Here is a 20,322-nt window from a genome sequence, read left to right as displayed (position 1 = left end):
AGCGCCACCCTGTGGCTCTCGCTACGTATTACAAACCGGTATAAGGTTTCCGGTGTTATGGCGACCACCGGCAACATCATCGCTTCAGTCTGGAGAATAGCAGGCTGTACATTCAGGTAAACTGTCTCTCACTCAAACTCAAACCAACCTTATTTAGACGACCGTTGAAATTGAGTTTTGTGCCCGTTGCAAGTCTTTGTATCGTGGAAATGTTAAATATATTTTCCTGCCCTGTTCTTTGCTGCCACATCGGTTACGTTACAGCTTGAATTAACATGAAGGGGTCTTGGCTTTGTCAAGAACTAACGCTACATGTTAGCCACCACATTAAATATTTCAGACATTAGCCTCCTATAAAGTGTTCTCCTATATTACCCCCTGAAAAAGAAAAGAGTACGTAATGCGTTATTATGTTCACATATCCTCAGACTTAAGATTTATCTCACATGCCTATCAAGTCACGCAGTGTTCCTGGCGGGTTGCAACGTCAACGCTATCTAAGCTTAGTTAACTAATTGACGCTAGCTAAAAGTTTGATAGTTACATATTGTAGCTAATTAGCTTGTTAAAAAGGAAGTTTGCTTCTTCTTTGTGAGCCCACGTGCGACAAAAAAGACGAGTAGGCTACTATATAACGTTAGGGAGCACATTTTACTACAGGGCTTGTGGAAAAACCCTCCGCCTTAACCTTTAAAGGAAAGCTTACGATAATTGGCTACAACTAATGCCACCAGAAGACTGAAGCCCCGTGCTTTCACATGTAGCTTTACTCCTGAAGTATCTCAGAAAGAGCCGTTGTTTTAATCCAGCTCTGTAATTTCAGGCAACCCGTTATACGCCCATAGATTTATAACCCCAATGAAGTAGCCCTTTGAGAACATCGTAATGACTGGTGATACATTAACTCTTAACAACCTATTACCAAACCCACTGTATAGACCGTTTTATAATTCTGTTACAAGTCACACACAGCAACATCAGTCCTTCTCAGCTCCTTCAGACGTTGAAAGATTTGGGAGCTATTGTTATAGGACAGCACCGTGCGGTAATTGCAATAACAGCAGTCACACTAATATGCTTTGATCATTGATTTTGGGAGTGGATATTGTCAGTGGTTTTGGGTGGTGTAAGCACATGCATCTCAGACTTAACAAAATTGCATGCATCATGAAAATATGACTGTGTCATGGGTAAATGCTGATTTGGCCATCTGGAACAGCATAGGTCACCAGCCAGCATATTATATGCCCCTTCTGACTCAGTTATGATTGCTCAGACAACAGACGGAAAAAGGTCAGCAAGACTTCCTGCAACAGGACTTTCCTTATGAGGCGCTCTGATTTGCCTGGAGCTTCGTTCCCACACACTTGCTTGTGCCCACATGCTTGCCCAACGTGGTGCTGGGCTTTCAACCAAGAGTGCAAGTCTGAGTGTGTCTCTCCTCTTCTTCTTTTTTTTCCCACTCAGAGTGATGTGAAGAGAGAGGCGGCTATCTCACATGTCTGTGTAATTCTGACTATGCGGCTCTTTGTAGCGCTGGGCATAGTTTTTTCTTTCACTGTGGTCACCACTGAGAAGGCTGAGATCACCACCCACAAACCACCAGCACCGCTGCTCAACTACAGCAGGATCTCCCTGCTGCCAGAGCACATACCGTACTTCCTCTACAACAACAAGAGGGTCGCCAAGCAATGCCGTCTGGACCCACTCTGCCCTTTAAAAGTAAGATATGCACTTTTCTCAGTGTAGAGTGGTAGCAAGTGAGTTAGTTTTGCTGTACTGTGAGTAAAAGCTTTCACTAAGCCCTTTGTTAATTGACTGTTAAGTGCCTTAATATTTAGATCTCTTGACTAATAAGAAAATGAAACTTGATATTAAATTGTATTTTCTGTTAGTGTTGTGTAACAGCAGCATTATGATTTCCAGAATAGGCAGCACATTATTTAATGGAGATTGCACTCATTTGCAGTTTTGAATGATGTAATTTCTGTACATTGATGTGCGTGTAAATGGACATTGCTCTCCTGTAGTTGGCAAGTAATAATAATAATAATAAACTTTATTTGTTTAGCACCTTTCATACAAGAAATGCAGCTCTTAATGCATTACAATAAGGTAATTACATGCACTGAGTGCTTTACATGATAAAAGACATAGAATGAAGGTAAAAACAGGGATAGAATGCCATAATTAATGCAAAATAAGATGGAAAATAAAATTTGTAAAATGAAGTAAGTAAAAAACAACAGGACCCAAAGATTGTCCTGACCCTTCGCCTGTGGTGTGTCACACGGAGGCTCCAAACATCAAATATCAGGATCATTCTTGTCTATAACTGTTAGCACTCATGTAACTTGTTTAAAACGTAATAGTTTATTTAGAGCATTGTGTTCTACCCTAACTGGAGCAATGGGTGAGTGGTGTTCATTCTGGAGTTAACTTTACAATTGCAATTAAATTGTAGTAAGAAGAGTATTAGAGAAAAGCACGTTTTAGATACTGCATGTCCACAGAATCGGCTTTTTGTCCAACAGGGAAACCCCTATTGTCACAGTTTTGTTGTTTCAATCATCAATGTCCTTTTTAAAATGGTAGTTTGATGGTAAATTCTTCACACAACACTATATGTAACTCCCTCTTTCTCTCTCTCTCTCTCTCACACACACACACACACACCCACCCTTGGTTCTACAACAGGGTGCACTGCAGGATCTATCTGCCTGTTGGGGCTACGAGAAGAACTGTGATCCAAGGAAGCGCTTTAGCTATCCAGTCTGTACCAAAGCTGACTCTGGATGGTAGTGTTCCTCAAATCACATTCTAACACACTTTATGTTCCCACTTATTTTCTTTTCAGAAGTATAATGCAGTTTACATAATTCACTTTCCACACTCCTAGCAGCCGTCAATGATGTGCCAGGTGCTCAGTAATCTTAATCATTTCAAATGATGGTAATCGTTAATTCATAGGTATTGAATTTACTGAACCACAGTCTCATTGTTTTTCAAAAGTAATTTTATACTTATTTATAGCATGCATCATTGATGAACTAGTTTTGACTTTGCTGATCTGCCTAAATCTCTGATCTGTCAGGGCCCGTTCTCTGGAGGCAGCACAGGAGCTTTTCTGGAAGCAGGCTGATTTTGGCTACGTCAAAGAGCGCCTCTCTGAGCTCAAAACACTCTGCAAGGCCAGCAGGCCAGTAAGTTTGCACATTTCCTCAGTTCCCATGAGCCTACTGAGTCAACAGGAAGAAACAACAGGTAGAAACAAACACAGTGTTGAACAAGAGTCCACGGACAATAGGCCTGAACATAATTAGCTGTTCAAAGGCAGTAGTGAAGGAAGAGTATAGTATAGAGACTACTCTCACAATATATAAGATCCAGATTTATATATATAACCTAAATTCAAAATCTTTCTACTGTAAATATTTTTCCAGGGGGATTCGTCATTAAGATGTAGTAGCCAAACTCGCTTCTGTAAGGCAACTAACCTTTACCTGGACTTGCGTAAGCCACGCAGAAGTCATGAGAGGTCAGTATATATAAAAGTGACATGTTCATGAAAAAACATCACACTGACACAAACTCATCCATGTTATGTTGCAGGTACAAAGAGGACTTCATTCAGAAGGGTGAGATTGGCGGTCGTTGCAGACTGAACAAGCGATCTCTTGCTGCCGAGGGAGAGCACAAGAGCCCCTTGCAATCTTGGTGAGGCAGGAGACACACATTCACACGCTCAGTTACTGAGCTTTAGCCAGTAACTTTTGTAGAAGCTTTTGGGAATTGGAGGAAACTTTATGGCCTCTAAAAGAGACAAAAAAAAGCATGTTCCCTGACCGGGAATCGAACCCGGCCGCGGCGGTGAGAGCGCCGAATCCTAGCCACTAGACCACCAGGGACTTGCTGTTCTATTTTTTTCATGTTGCAAAATGTTTTTTCAGTGTTTTTACCTAGATTTGTGGAATACTTAGGTTCACTTATTTGGCAAGGGGGTTTAAGGGTCCTCCCTCAAGGAAATGTTATGTTTTTTAATAAAAAAAAAAAATGCAATTTTGGAGCAATATTATTACCATATCTGGATAAAATAAAAACGTTGGAAAAGCTATGCAGATAATAAATAATACCCCAAAAGCTTAGAGACAAAACTTGCTAAAGAATACCACTGGGGACCAACTGCAATCATTAGATCTGAGAAAAAGTAATTTAGTAACATTCATTTGGCTTAGGCGGTGCCCAAAGTGGCTTGGGTGCTGCGCCTAAGCCTTACAATGGAGGGGAAAAGCCTTTTTTTGTATGCATGGTTTATGTATCCTGATAAGGTTGATTTGTAAATTGCTTTCTAATGATTTTATGTGGAGGCACCAGTGACACTGAACAATCTTTGTCAGTGTGTTCCTTGATTTGTAAATTAAATTGAGAATGGTAAGTGCTGCAAGATGTCTGCAAATATGTATGTTTTTAGCATGCAGGCCCACATCTACTTTTGACTTTTTAGTCAATAAACTGGGCCAAAACTACGTTCCCTGACCGGGAATCGAACCCGGGCCGCGGCGGTGAGAGCGCCGAATCCTAACCACTAGACCACCAGGGACTTGCTGTGATGTTTAGTGAACTCGTGTTCTGGATTGAATGGCATGTGTGACAACTGGCAGGATGGGACTCTTTAGATGTAATAACACAGACTGTCATTAGGTGGTGCTCTGTATGTATATTTACTGTATGTCCTGCCTGGAGAATAAGCAGTTACAGTATGTGTCATGTCTACTTTGAGTCAGACCAGCTACTTTTCCATTAGAGGGAGAACAGTGTAGCTGAAATATTAAAATCTGTTACAGAGGCATGTGGAGTTATACATAAGAACAACAGGCTGCCAACGGTAGGAGTAGTAGCTTCCCCCTTCCCCTGCCGTAGAGACTTCTTGTCTGCATGAATTAAAGAAACATGACACATCTCGAGCAGTGTCTTTGCATTGTCTTGTTAAACAGAACTAATTAAGTCAATCCTCCTCACCTCACTGATATAAATTAAATGCAACTCCTAGACTACAGCATATATTTGATGTCTTTCATATGATTCAGCTAAGTTGTCTACTTTTACATTGCATCTAAAGTCTCTGTTGTTATGATCATATTTCTTAAGGTAGTGAAAAACACGTTGCTCCCTTCCAAAGCGGTCCTGAAAAGGGGGGGGTGGGAGGCAGTCAGGAATGTGGGGGTGGAATTCCTGCTCTAACCTTGTCTTTTGTCAAACATGCTTGATGGGCGAGTGGCGCAATGGATAACGTGTCTGACTACGGATCAGAAGATTCTAGGTTTGACTCCTGGCTGGCTCGTGTCACTTTTTTCCTTAGTTATGCAATCTTTCTCATAATGTGCACCTAATATAGCAATTCATAATATCATATTCCAATTAATGAACATTTTCTGTGTAACCAATCATTATCATTTTGATTCTGTCATCCAGGGACCAGCTTTCCTTGTCTTGAAAGATGCATTTCATTAAAGGGATAATTTGCCAATTTAAATCCAGCTCTGTGTGTGCAGATGAACGGTGTTTGGCTTGCCTCCGTGAGTCTGTAGCAGCCGAGGTCTGACGAGATCTCAGCGGATTTCAGTGGCACGTTTTGTGTCATCTGGCGGATCTCGGCAGACCTCCGCTGCTTTGCTCAGCTGGTAGACCTGTGCGCTGCGGCCACGGAGGGAAGCCAAACACAGATCATCTGCCTACACTGCCATGACAGAGCTAGATTTAAATCAGCAAAACACCTCTTTAAGTGTTAAAATTTTCAGAAATTTTCTGACTGAAATTTAAGTTGTCCTTTGGGTCACTGGTACCCGTTCAGTTTATTTGACATTTTGTATTGGCCTTGCGTTGCGCTTTGGGTCCCCGGTGACCCTTGCGTACTATGTGATGTCATTTCACGTGAACTGGCGGGGGCCTCGTCCTTCGGGGTCCCGAGACCCATCCTGCACTTGAACGTGTTAAATATACTAAACAAGTCCCTGTGACACGAAGAACAATACAAGGGCTATCAATGGCACATCACTTTTTTATTCTCAAACCATACTGCTCACCCCTTGAAGTTAACCTTTGTATGAAAGCATCAACAGTCACAGCCAAAAGATCACATTTTTGTGCATTGCTGTCTGCCACAGTTTTTTAATGCTTCCCAACCATACACACGGGTTGTAAAGTTTATTTCCCTGGTGTGCCACCTGTACCATGTTAATGCAGAAGTTTTACAATTCTATTTACAATACTAAATTGATGTGATGTGCTGTTTTTGTAGGTATGCTGAGCTGCAAACATACACAGAGCTGGACTTTCATCCTATAGAGGATGAACACTGTGATATCGTCATTGAAAAACCCACTGTATTTATGAAACTGGATGCTGGTAGGTAACAAATACTTTACATTACTTTTTCTCTTATTACATCTTAATAAAAAAAACAATACACATGCTTATTATGTACAAAATGCAATAGCAAGAATTCCATCGAAACTCACACTTTACAAAAATCTTGTTGGAATGTAACAGTAATGTATTGCGAGCTTGACTGCAGAGTATTCTGTATTCGTTCAGTTAAAAGGCCTAAAACCAAAATAATAATTGTATGTTTTTCTAACAGGGGTGAATATGTACCACCATTTCTGTGACTTTGTCAACCTCTACATCTCCCAGCACATTAACAACTCCTTCAGCTCAGATATCAACATCATCATGTGGGACACGGTGGGTACCTGATGTCTCCCACTACAGTTTTAATAAGAGATGGGGAGAAAAATCGATTCTTAGATGCATCGTGATTATCCCTTGTATGATTGTCTCGATGCAGAAAAGTCAATAATCGGAAATTTAAACTTAAATTCAAGCGAACATGTTTATCTCCACTAAAAAATGACAACAATTCATAAATGACTTACTTTTTTTAAAATTTGCTGCACTCTATGTCACCCTTACAGACTGCGACAAAAGAAGATAAATGCTTAGGATGCTCATGTCATTCCTTTATTTAGCTGCCAAAATAAAACACAAGGTAGGATTTTCCATGCGTCCTGCCTCCATTGAATTGGTAACTTCTTCTTCTACAAAGTAGCTACATAAGAAATAAATGAAGAGTCACACATTGGATCTGTTCTTTGGTCACAAAGATACAACTCAAGATTTGATTACGATTTTTTTGTCAGATGCAGCACAGTATTTTCGATTTCTTTCTCTGTTAAACACTTTGACGTTACTCTTCTAAATAACATGAAAACACAGTCATAAAAATATTTGAAGAGTTTAGTGTGCAAGACAACTGATGTTGGATTTTAGTACTAAAAACCAGTGAGAAAGCCAATCAGAAGTGTATCTGCAATGTACTACAGCCACAGTTTTTGTTTAACAAGTCAGCGGCATGTGTGCCCGATAAAGACATCAATGGGAAACACCAGTTGAAAAACAGAAGGCTTTACAGATAGCCTTATCCGGCCCATTGTTCCCCCAACTGTGCACAGGGGTAAAGAGGAAAAGGGAAAGAGAAGACTGACAGAGAGAAGGAAAGCAGTGACCTTAAATCACTGAAATCCAAACAGTAGCAGGCTGTCAGATAATAGTGTGATAACACATTTTGTTAAAAAAAACCCAACTTAAGAAAAATACAACCAGCGGAGTTTGAAAACAGAAGACTGACTCTGGCACTGCTAAAGGCTGTAGTTGATTCTGATTTTTTTTTCTTTTTCATTTCAGATCTAACATTAATTGGATTAACATTTGATCCCTTCTTTTATGTCTTTTCCCAGAGTTTTTATGGTTATGGAGATCTGTTCGGTGAAACATGGAGGGCCTTCTCAGAGTATGACATCATCCACCTGAAGACCTATGACTCGAAAAGAGTAGGTATAATGTTACCTCTTTGTGGTCAATGTAAGCTCCTTTTTGTAAAGGTCTTGAATTCATCAGTCACTCAAGTATGGCTGTTTAGAAATACCACCCAAATTGGTTGGTAGTCTATGAAAATGAATCAAAGGCTTTAGTTTTGATAAAGACCCCTGGTTCCTGGGTTGGATTTTTACAGGAAAAATTACTCTGGCACACATTAAATATTGTGTTTAGTGTATCCACAAGCAGCAACAAGGGTCTTGATGAAATATATGTGTAAGAAACTGAAATTAGTATGACCAACCATGGCTGAGCTGATAAGAAATGTGCACCTCCTTTAGACACTAAAATGTAATCCATATAAAATCCAATGACCATGATGTTCCATCCAAGCACTTCACACTTGAGTGATCTCTGAGAATAACAGTTTAAAAACACCACAGCAATACGTAGGTTTTACATTTATATTATATGTTGCCTGTTATGTAGCTACACGGACTGATTTCTGTGCCGTGCTGTATGCTTATTCATTGATCTATTCACCCTTGTCCACAGGTGTGTTTCAAAGATGCCTTCTTCTCCCTCCTTCCGAGAATGAGATACGGCCTCTTTTACAACACGCCCCTTGTAAGTTACCCCACATGTATATGTGTGTGTAGCCACTAACCAAATCTACTTTACATACACTCACCTAAAGGATTATTAGGAACACCATACTAATACCGTGTTTGAACCTATCCTATCAATATGGGCCAACATTTCTAAAGAAGGTGAGTGTATATGTACACTACCAGTCAAAACTTTGGGGTCACTTAGAAATTTCCATACCATTCCATTACAGACAGAATACCAGATCAGTTGCATTGTTTTTTTAACCAGGGAAGCAGTTTTCAGATTACATTATGTGCTTACATAATTGCAAAAGGGTTCAACAAATTGCACTGTCTCATACTTTCAATGTTGCTCTGTGTTTCATTTATATGTTTTTATCTCACATTTTGTGATAGATTTCTTTTCGTCATTTATTGGCCCTTCCTCCCCACATGCACAGTGATATCCGGTTTAGTCATAAATATGCAGTTCAGGTTAAATATTTTCGTGATATATTCAAAGCTCAGTAAGTGCCTATGTAATTTAAATGATAATTCCAAGGAGATTACTATAAAGATGATACCATGTAAATATGTGCTGTCCTGTTCTAGCCTTGAGGTGTTAAATATTGATAGGTCAGCCCCAAGCTGAAGCTTTTGATTGCCCCTGCAGCACATGTCATGTTTATATTCATGTGCTCACATTTACAGCTGCAGTGCAGCAGTGTATGTGTGAGATTCTTGCTTGAGAAATGCATAGGCTCATATGATATTCATTCCTGGGAGATTAGAAATATGTTTACATTTGTCAGATTCCTGGTGTGTAACATATTTGTCATCTCAACAAGGTGCATTGTACTAGTGTGGCTATATTCAATTTGCTTTCAATTCATTTCAAATCTAAAATACAAATATTGCTAATCTTTTTGCATGACTACATACAACCAAAATATAAATTTTAATACACTGTTTTAAATTGAATCGATGAAAATTAAATTGCATATGTGAGAGAAATTGACACTCTATGTGATGGCAGATCTCAGACTGCTACAGTGAAGGGATGTTTAGGGCGTTCTCCCAGCATGTCCTGCATCGACTGAACATCCTGCAAGATGGGCCAAAGGTAGGAAGAACGTCTTTTAGGAAACACTAATCTACATCTGTTACTTTCATATTACAGTCTTGTTTATATACATGGCATGGACACAGTTTTATGAACCCCTTTATTTCAATACAAATAAATAGAATAGCAAAGATCTCACTGAAGCTTACATTGTCAGTTTTCTGCAGGTGATGATTCATCTCAGTGGTAATCTTTCAGGTTGCAGTTTGTGGTGCTGTTTGCCATCTCTCGGTCACTTTTAGTAACAGCATATCCTCCTTGCCAAATTAGTTTTCCTGTTTTCTTGATTTTGACATTGTCAAATCAAGATTGTGGTGCACAGCATTTTATCCAAACAAGCATTGAAACAGTCAAGAAACACAGACATAATGCAAGCTTTCCCTGACCGGGAATCGAACCCGGGCCGCGGCGGTGAGAGCGCCGAATCCTAACCACTAGACCACCAGGGAGCTCATATGTTGACTGAGATCGTAAACAGTATAGCAGTCCCACTTGCTTGTGCAGGAATGCCTGTTTGCGTAAGGAATAAAGGGGTCACCTTACCTGTCACCACCTATATCTATTAAATGAAAACCAGAGAAAGAGTTGTGGGAACACAGCACTAATCATCACCCTTTATCCTGGTTAAGTTTATTTTTTTTCAATTTAGAGATCAGAACAATACTAACCAGCAGCAATTAATACTATCTGATCTGAATGTGAATATGTTGAAATTGACCATCATAGACTGGAAACCTCTAAGGTGTCTCTCTGCCTTCTGCCTTGTAAATGTTGGTATATGTTCTAGCACAGTGGTTCTCAACCGGCGTAGCCCGCCCCCCTGGGGGTCGCGGACACTCTCCCGGGGGGGGGCGCGAATAGGCTACAGGATGGGAGGAGAATTTTTTTTTAAAAAAGAATTCAGAATTCTTTTTCCCCCATGTTTAAATGCAAGTGGTTGGACTATAACACACAGACAAATCATCCTCCTGGCGAGTTTTTTGTCAAAAGCTAATCTAGCGACTTTTACTGGTGTTATTGGAGACTTTTGTGGTGTTTGGAGACTCGAAAGCACGTATCACTCTGCAGTTACTGTGCTCAACGAGCAGCGGGTGCTGCCGTGAGCCCCTCCCCCGTCCAAAAGCACTCACAGGCGGTCAGTCTCTCATTGCTGACAGGTGCTCAGACGCTGATTGAAATAGAAAGAAGTCGTGTGACGTGCATCAGTGATAAAGTCTGCAAGGCTGGGGAACATGTCGCTGTTCCCTCGACTGATGCGGCCATGCCATAGGTCAAGTTTTTGTGTGAAGGCGTCCACTCTGTCTGCAAGGAGCAGACAATATGAGTTTATATGAGTGGTGTGTGTCTCCTCTCTGGTCTGACTGCAGGCTGGGACTGCTGCGCGAGGCTTCGCTCTGGGCCTATGGCGGGCAAGGTCAATTGCACTTCCATTCAGTGCATCGCCCTTCGCAGCCACTGACCAAGTGGGAGTGAGAACGGGTCAAATTAATTTCCTTGTTTCTGTTATGAAGACGATCGTGTGTGTGACTCGAACATCTCACATTTACCAACAAAACGTACAGCGAAAGACCATGCAAAACATTTCAGACTCTACTGCCAACGTGTATACATTTTAACATCAATGTACGCTGTAACGTTTTTTCATTATATAGTCACTGAAGCGGCTGCTGTTTCAGTACTGTCTGCTCTCTGCAGCGGGCGGGGCTGCTGCTCCATTTCCCCCGCGACTGACGCGCGCACACACACACACACACACACACACACACACACACACACACACACACACACACACACACACACACACACACACACACACACGGTGGATGCAGGAAAAAACGCAGATGACCTAAATTGAGGACAGCTATGCTCGTTATTGTAAGTGCAATGATAAGTTAAAGTCCAATAAGTACTTTATCAAACCGTGTGTGTGTGTGTGTGTGTGTGTGTGTGTGGGGGCCAGGATAGGACATTAACTAACAATGTAAAGATCAACAAGCCACTGACAGTGACAGATATGTTCATATTTGATTCATTCAATAAATTATTATTTTTTGTCTTAAATCCACCAGCCATTTTCCTATTAAACCAACATTTGCAGCATGCAGAGCCTTTTTGGTAAGGTTCCTAGGAAATCTCAGCCCAGAGTAATTAATTAATAGTAGTAATTATTATTCTCCCCAAAACATGTTTCCTTTTTATTTTTAAAGAACTATAAAAAAAATGGCTACTTTTTTTGCAACTTTCACTGTCTTCTGCAACTTCATTGCAACTCATACAAAAGACACCACAACTATTATTGCAATTTTTAACAAAAGCTCCCGTGAAATCAGGCATTTTGGGCCGCAACAAACTCAAAAAAAGGCGGTGAAATCCTGGAGGGACTGCCCTTGTGTGTTTTTTCATGTGTTATGCGGCGTTTTTTTGTTGTTGTGGTGCGTGTAGGCTACTCCTGATTTTGTCAGTCATCTCATCTCTTATATGCTGTGTCTCTATGATCCTATCCTGTCCTATTCATGGTAGCCTACTCATGGACATTGCGCCGTCATCACGTGCTGTAGTAGGGGGGCCCGCCTTGATAATCCTGCATAGGGGCCCGGTGTTGGCTAGTTATGCCACTGACCTCCTGCCCTCTTTCGTCATTCTGGGCAGCATTGATGCAGGAATACTCTCAACTCTGTGATGTCACCTTGAAGATTCTCCTCCCTTTCGCGTTGGCATATTTGTGTGAGGCAGGATTCTCAGAAATGACTGCACTCAAAACAAAATACCGCAATCGTGCACAAATCGATGATGATTTGAGGCTATGTTTATCAGACATTTCGCCAAGAAATTGGAGGGGGGGCCCAACTGCAATGAACCAGCTTTGGGGGGGCCCAGCTTGCAAAAGGTTGAGAACCCCTGTTCTAGCACCACAAGAGTGATGTATAAATAACAGTTTCAGATTCAGTGACTATACTAGGCTACTCTCTATAGCCGCTTTCCAACCAGAGGGATTTTTGCAGGGAGAGAGAGATACCCATTTCTCTTCGGGAGACTTGTTTAAATTATGACAAATATGCTATATACATTAGATTTAGTATTTAGTTCATACATTTTTTGGTGTATTTGTTTTCTGATTTTAATGCTATAAAGACCGTTGCCATGCTTGCATCACTTCCTTACCCCTCCTATAGCCACTTGGCCAGTGCGAATGCAAATGGAAAAAACAGGGGAGAGTAGTTAGTAGATCTGCTTAGAAGTGGATTTTTCCTAGAACTACATCCCTGTAACTACTTGGTCGGAAAGCGGATTATGTGAGACTTTACTGTGCCATAGTTAGTGAAGAAGGTCCCTGGTAGTCTAGTGGTTAGGATTCAGTGCTCTCACTGCCGCGGCCAGGGTTCGATTCCCGGTCAGGGAAGGCTTGTTTTTGTTTTTTAGCACACTATTTTCCAACCTTTGCAAGATTTTTAAAAATCTATTAGACAGTTCCCCCAGATTTGTAAAAATTGAATACCAAATGTGGAAAATGTTCCCTACTGGTGCTGTAGGTCTCCCTGGTAGTCTAGTGGTTAGGATTCGGTGCTCTCACAGCCATGGCCTGGGTTCGATTCCTGTTCAGGAAAACTTAATTTTGGTTTTTAGCACACTATTTTTCAACCTTTGCAAGATTTTTAAAAAATCTATTAGACAGTCCCCCCAGATTTGTGAAAATTGAGTCGCTTTTCTCTTGCCAAATGGGGGAAAATGTTCCCCACTGGTGAAGTGGGTCTCCCTGGTAGTCTAGTGGTTAGGGTTAGGATTTAGTGCTTTCGCTGCTGCGGCCAGGATTCAATTCCCGATCAGGGAACACTTGATTTTGGTTTTTAGCACACTGTTTTCCAACCTTTGCAAGATTTTTAAAAATCTATTAGACAGTCCCCCCACATTTGTGAAAATGTAATCACTTTTCTCTTGCCAAATGGGAAAATGTTCCCCACTGGTTCACCAGGTCTCCCTGGTGGTCTACTGGTTAGGATTTGGCGCTCTCACCGCCGCGGCCCAGCTTTGATTCCCGGTCAGGGAACGTAAGGTTTTCTGTCATTAGGTTACCTGTCTGAGTAGTAGTGTTGATAATTGTAAAGTTTGTGAAAAAAAAAAGGGGTTGATCCTTTCCACCAGTTTCTCTGCTTTGTATTTTGGTTGAATATCCTTAGCTTAGTTGTATTTTGGAAACTTGTGTCTGCCATCTTTCTACCTGCCACTTTTTCAGACCTCACCAAAACACAAACTACTTTGTGCCACAGACACGTAAACAGAACCATTATGAGAAGAAGGTTGTAAACTGACACGCCCCCCCCCCCTTAAATTAATATTGTACGTCCTTATGTAGAAATAATAGATCCTACATGGAAAGGTCTTGGAGATAGCTCGTAATCATGCACTGGTTCTCACATTCTCCATCTGTAGAACTGACTTGATTCAGTGACTATATTACTCTCCATGTGACACTTTACTGTGCTGTTAATGGGGGAGTTGCTCCACGGTGGTCTAGTGGTTAGAATTCGGCGCTCTCACTGCCACGGTCTGGGTTTGATTCCTGATCAGCAGTGTTGCCACAGTTACCTTGAAAAAGTAACTTAGTTACTTTACAGATTACTTGGTTTTAAAAGTAGTTTAGTTACTTTACAGATTACTTGATTTTAAAAGTAACGAAGTTAGATTACAAGTTATTTTATTAGTTACATGCAGCAACTGCCGACAACACCTCTACAGCCTCAACATAAAAATGACAACCGGTTTACTGTGAGGCAGCTCGGCATTACCAGTAGTAGGATCTGGTTTATTATGGCACGAAAGAGAGCGAGTCAACCGTGTTTAAGGGCAGCATTTCCTCTACAACATACTGCCTGACCAACTTCTTCAACTCTCCACTTACTGGTTTTGCACCGAAGTCCAGCTTTTGTTGTTTGGGTGGTGGGGGGCATCCTGCTCTTTGCTTTGCTCCACCTGCTGGGACTTGCTCTGTAAGTTTGACTGCAGCGCTGCAAGTCCAAATGCTTCTTCAAATTTGATGTAGTCGAGTGTACAACGAACCTTAATATTGCCGTCTTTAGCTGACACAAACTCTAAATAGTGACTGTATTTCCAGCTAGAAAACGCGCATCTCTCTCCTCCCTCCATTATTGTTTACGTTTGTGTCGCTGCGTGGTAAACGTGAACTGTCCACATGCTGAAAACGTGACTTGTCGCATACGTGACTTCACTCCCCGAGACACAAGAAGAAAGCAAAAATATATATTTTTACTAAAGAAAATGACAAATAGTAACGCACAGTGACTTGGATAAGTAACTTTAATCTGATTACTGGTTTGGAAATAGTAACGCGTTAGATTACTCGTTACTGAAAAAAGTGCTCAGATTAGAGTAACGCATTACTAGCAATAAGTTACGTGGCATCACTGCTGATCAGGGAGCATAAGGTTTTCCGTCATTAGGTTACCTGTCTGTGTAGCGGTGCTGATATTTGTTAAGTTTGTGACAAAAAAAGGGTTGATCCTTTCCACCAGTGTCTCTGCTTTCTGCCTTTGTTGCATATCCTTAGCTTAGTTATATTTTGGAAACTTGTGTTTTTCAGGCAGGGAAGCCATTTTGATTTGTGTTGTATAATCAATTAATCCCTGCTCAACCTCCAGCTTACCATGTTGAATATTCTAAACTTTTGTATATTTTAATAGACATTACACTTGATAATATTGCAGTGCTCTAGTTTTAAGCACTGATTTCAGATTATTTTTAAGGAGATAATAGAAACTGCTTTACTGATCAGCCTTTCCTTGCATTTATTTTTGGCAAAAATCAGGTTGTTACAGTACATTTTATATTGAGGAGCTGAATGAGCAACGATGTGCGATGGAAAGCCAATCCACTACACTCACTACGACTCACTACAACCAGACTTCACTGTAGGTGATTTTATCACTGCCATAAACTCCTCACTGATTGTAGCCTTCTGGTTTCTGAAGGAGTACATGCATAAGTACTCTACGGGTATGCACACATACATACTTCCACAGCCACCTGCTTATTCATCCTGTATCTGAATCTCTAAAGCACTCCTTACAGGTGTTTTATGATCCCAGGTTTCAAGTACTTGACTGTATCTTTATGACCAGCATAGCCCAATATCTTCTTCTTTCCTTACGCAGCTCATTTGGTATTCATGGCCTTCACTGGAAATATGCTAAGAGGCTTTTCAGCAAGACACGGGGCTGTTCGTGATAGCAGGCCTGCGACTAAATGAGAGGTCTTCTCGGCCCTGACCCTCTCTCCGGCTCCTCCTTTCATCCCTAGATTAATGGCGCAGCCAGAGACTCACACTGCTGCTCTCCTCTATTGTGTCCTATTCATCCGCCTCTACTGCCCCTCTCCTCTTATATCCCCCTCGTCAGAATTTGCTCTGGCCTGGTCTCGCTCAGAATGGCATTTTTTTTCAGTACTTTCAGGGCAATAGTAATAGTCTCACATTGCAAGACCTATCTCCACAGTGCTGTGTCAGTGCTGGAGTATGGTTTGCTGCACGAGTTAACATTCTGGTATGGGTTGTCTGTGTTTCTTTAAACCAATCACCATTGTCTTGTAGTTAGGCTGGTTTATTGTGTACAGCAGATTGCACAGCTTGTACGTTGCCAATAGTGTCATTCCTTTGAAGTTATGTTATAAATGTTTATACCTCAAACAAGTCTAACTACTCTTTTAGAACACAAGGTGGCAGTAGAAGAATATAGAAAACCTTAGTACACATTGTATAAACTAATAAGAGCACATCAGAAAAGAAAACCTCTAACTGCACTTAAAAAATACTTACAGTATGTAATGTGATTTCATCTAATGTGTCTTTTCCTCTGATCAGTATAAAAGAGACATTTTAAGTAGAGGCTTTTAAGTTATTTTGAATGAGAATCATGTTTTCCCAGACGCCTTTCTTTTCTGTCCTTGGCTGATTGATTATTGGGTGCATTGCTGTTTTCAGGAGGGGCGTGTTCGTGTCACCCTGCTGGCACGCAGCACAGAATACAGAAGGATATTAAACCAAGTGGAGGTGAGTGCAGCACCACCCTCCCTCCTTTCTTCTTTCTTGCTCTCGTTGCATTCTTTCTTACTTTCTTGCACTTGCTCTTTTCCCTTCATCCTGTTCTGCCACCTGTCCTCCTTTTCCTTTCTCCTCTGTCATTCACTTTCCCTCTCTTTGTCTCTTTCGCTTTCTTCACTCTGTACAACTCTCTCACGTCCCAAGCCCTTCCTTTCCACCATTGATTTACTGCCCACATCTGTTAAGTGCCTGTTTAAAATCTTATTTGCTATAAACAGTACAAGTAAAAAAGGCTTGTGATTTATATGGTCACTGCCCATATTTGTTTGCTCTCTCATTGATCAGAGAGCACGTCCCTCTGTTGTTGTTACAGCTAGTAAATGCCCTCAAGACTGTGCCTTTACTGGAGGTCAACGTGGTGGACTACAAATACAAGTGAGTTATAGAGTGCTTGCCACATTACTACATGAGCTCTTCAGCGCTGCTTAGCGTTGATTTTGAGATATAACAGCGCTGCTTTTTAAATTGTGTAATACTGACTGCGTATACACAATAAAGATGATTGGTGTGTGACTCCCTGTCTGTCTTTCAGGGATGTTCCCTTCTTGGTGCAGTTGAGGATCACCCACAACTCAGATATCTTTATAGGGATGCACGGGGCGGGTCTCACACACCTCCTCTTCCTCCCTGACTGGGCTGTCATCTTTGAGCTGTGAGTGACCCTTTTTGTGTGCGTGTGCGTGTGTATGGGAGTAAAAAGGCAGAGAGAGGGGAGCAGGGAGAACGATGGCTTTGACAGCGTGCTGTGCCCAAAGTACCCCTCAAACACTTGTGAATACTGTCTTAATTAATCAGGCATTCATCACACCTGGCTACCCTGGGTAGAGGTGTGTGTGTGTGTGTGTGTGTGTGTGTGTGTGTGTGTGTGTGTGTGTGTGTGTGTGTGTGTGTGTGTGTGTGTGTGTGTGTGTGTGTGTGTGTGTGTGTGTGTGTGTGTGTGTGTGAGAGAGAGAAAGTGTGAAAGTGAGGCAGACCAAGGAGAGCAAGAGATAAATTGTCTGCATCTGTCCCTCCCAGATATAATTGTCAGGATGAGAGCTGCTATCGAGATTTGGCTCGGCTGCGGGGCATTCGATACGTGACTTGGCAGAAAATGGACAAAGTGCTCCCACAGGACAAGGTAGGGGAAACTCCTGTATCAGCCATTAGCTCCCCAGCACCTCAGCGTGAGCTTTCTCAATTTACTCGCATATACACACACTTACACTCTCATGCATACATTTAATTATGTGCAATTGTAGGTACAGCACTATAAACGTTCAGACTCCACTTCTCACTTATGCTATATCTGTCATTTAATTGCAAGGACAACCTGACAATACAAACGCACACACGGCAATGATTTGATGTTGTGTTTCCCCATGTTTATATGTGTCCATTTAATGTATACACTTTTCTCTATTACTTCCCTCAGGGTCACCATCCAACCCTCGGGGACCATCCAAAGTTTACCAACTACTCCTTTGATGTGGGGGAGTTCATGCGCCTTGTGCTGGAGGCAGCTGATTACGTTACACGCCATCCCAAATGGCAGCGTCATACCGTTCATGATGAACTCTAGAGTCTCTGTGAGTGTGGGACAGACATCTGGCTGCTGAAGAACTTTTAACATGAACCTGCTGTTTGTGATCTAAAGACCTCTTCACAATGGCAGCGTCATTTTTAAAGAATATTTAAAAGTTACCTCAGTATTTGTAACCTCCTGTCCGCTGCTTTGATAGGTCTGGATGAGTTAAAGCAAAATTGTCTGCAATTCTGGTTTGTATAGCCTCGACCAGCTCTATTAGTGTCAAATCAGTTAAAGGAGGGGCGCCCTGGTAGCTCACCTGGTGGGGCATGCACCCCATGTACCAAGGCTCAGTCCTTACCTGAGCGGCCCAGGATTCAAATCCGACCTGTGGCCCTTTGCTGCATGTCTTCCACCTCTCTCTCTCCCACTTTCTTATCTACAACTATCCTGTCCATTAAATGCTAATATATATATATATATGATCAGTTAAAGGACAAGACGTGTGCAGTTGCAGCATCTGGAGAGCGTTGTGTCCTATCTTTCTTCATTACCTCTACTGCTTCTACTTCTGTTGCTGTTACGGTGTCCCTTCACACGCGACATCTTGTCACATTTGATCAGTGTCGTCTTGATGCAAGCCTCTTTAAAGCTGTTGACAATCACATCAGAGTTTGAGAGCACATCCAGCATACACCAATCCAATATGATGTGCAGTATTAAAATGCTTTATTCATGCATATAGTGGCAGACCTAGACACTTTTTTTGCAGTAATTTTTGACATATGAATGAAAAAACTAATAACTCTAAAAGTAGTAGACAGGAGGTAAGTGAGACACTCCTACTGCCAAGAGGGGTTTTCTTTTATATCGGTATTAGCATTTGTATGTGTGCAAGTACAGCAATAGTAGTTACTGTCAAACATACATTCAAGTATTTGTCAGTACATTTTCAGTAAAACACTTTTATTTTTGCATCTTACATGGTTTTCTTTTACTAACAGAACATTTAATACTTCATTCAACCTTTATTTATACTCACGAGATCATTGAGGGGCGACCCTGAAATGTATGTCTGTTTTGTTGTTCTGATGGAATATGCAATTGATACCAATGTCTATTTTTTATTATTAATTCCTTTGCATTTTACTAAAGGAAATGCATTGTCACTAAGGTCAAATGATGAGGGTGCTGCTGTTGTTACCTTTCCAAGTCTTTTAAATGCTGTTAGTTTGAATATTTTACAGTAAATTTGTCTGCAGTGGAATGACCACAATTTGCATGCGGTCTTGATGCAATTTGTGTTTCTTGGCCTCTCCGTGAGCTTGATGTTTTATGTTGAACTCAGTCAGACCTGGTTTGTAGGTGATTTCATATTGAAAAGCTGTGTAATATTTTGAAATAAATAATTCTTAAAAACAAAATGCTGAAGCATGTCTTCCTGTCTGTGTTGGCCATATTAGGCATCAGAGATTTAATTCATCCTTATTTAATCAATCACCTTTTGAAGTCTGACCTTGGAGGGGCCAGACCAAAGCTTCTGTCTTGCCAGTTGCTGTGGCTTTCATTATTTTAGTGAGCTCGGGTCACAAAGAGAAGGGAGAGGGCTTTTCACCAAAGGGCACTGGTTCAGTTTTTACTGTCACCGCAATAAATCTGGATGACCTCAAAAACTACTAAATTAGCAGTTACGCATCATAGCCACACAGGGGCAGTATAACACCACACATCAGGCCAAACCGTCACCCTGCGCTGTTATCGTCCCTGACAGACTTGTTCCAGTGTAGAGAGTGAGAACAATGTATTCACAAATCTATCAAATGGTCATAAGAAGACAATGTTTGTTAAAGTGTATTTGCTCCAATATCACAAGTTTGCAGACAGCAGTCGTGCTGCTGCTTGCCCGCTCTTTGCGGATGTTGTGTCTGAACTTTCGGAGTATTGACAGACACCGGGCCTGTCTGGGATGGACACTATTTATGGCCCTACTCTGGTTACTGCCAGTGACCTCGTAAAGAAATGAAGAATCTCTATGCAGGGGGGATCAAAAGCAGAGGAACCAAGATGTCTGTTCTCATTAACCTTCATGGCGGCTCCAAATCGATGGCCAACTGCT

At 41.4% G+C, this 20,322-nt stretch overlaps 1 protein-coding gene and 4 non-coding genes across 5 annotated transcripts; 2 read left to right on the top strand and 3 right to left on the bottom strand.

The window, feature by feature from the left end:
* Positions 1–35: 35 nt before the first annotated feature.
* On the top strand, positions 36–19,607 carry eogt (EGF domain-specific O-linked N-acetylglucosamine (GlcNAc) transferase). The gene is made up of 16 exons (XM_028576676.1): positions 36–116; positions 1,468–1,722; positions 2,698–2,798; positions 3,095–3,203; positions 3,444–3,538; positions 3,613–3,717; positions 6,299–6,405; positions 6,641–6,744; positions 7,797–7,889; positions 8,431–8,502; positions 9,502–9,588; positions 16,580–16,648; positions 17,013–17,074; positions 17,232–17,351; positions 17,717–17,819; positions 18,114–19,607. The coding sequence occupies exons 2-16, from the start codon at positions 1,519–1,521 to the stop codon at positions 18,258–18,260; spliced, it is 1,578 nt and encodes a 525-aa protein (XP_028432477.1). The 5' UTR covers positions 36–116; positions 1,468–1,518; the 3' UTR covers positions 18,261–19,607.
* trnae-cuc (transfer RNA glutamic acid (anticodon CUC)) lies at positions 3,838–3,908 on the bottom strand. The gene has a single exon. It is a non-coding gene; the product is annotated as a tRNA-Glu (tRNA).
* On the bottom strand, positions 4,529–4,600 carry trnae-cuc (transfer RNA glutamic acid (anticodon CUC)). The gene has a single exon. It is a non-coding gene; the product is annotated as a tRNA-Glu (tRNA).
* On the bottom strand, positions 9,966–10,037 carry trnae-cuc (transfer RNA glutamic acid (anticodon CUC)). The gene has a single exon. It is a non-coding gene; the product is annotated as a tRNA-Glu (tRNA).
* Positions 12,917–12,988, top strand: trnae-cuc (transfer RNA glutamic acid (anticodon CUC)). Its single transcript has one exon. It is a non-coding gene; the product is annotated as a tRNA-Glu (tRNA).
* Positions 19,608–20,322: the final 715 nt, after the last annotated feature.

Source organism: Perca flavescens, chromosome 4 (genome assembly GCF_004354835.1).
Source record: "Perca flavescens isolate YP-PL-M2 chromosome 4, PFLA_1.0, whole genome shotgun sequence".
NCBI lineage: Eukaryota > Metazoa > Chordata > Actinopteri > Perciformes > Percidae > Perca > Perca flavescens.
The sequence above is the reverse complement of the archived record's forward strand: the minus strand, read 5'-3'. Positions and strand labels throughout refer to the sequence as shown.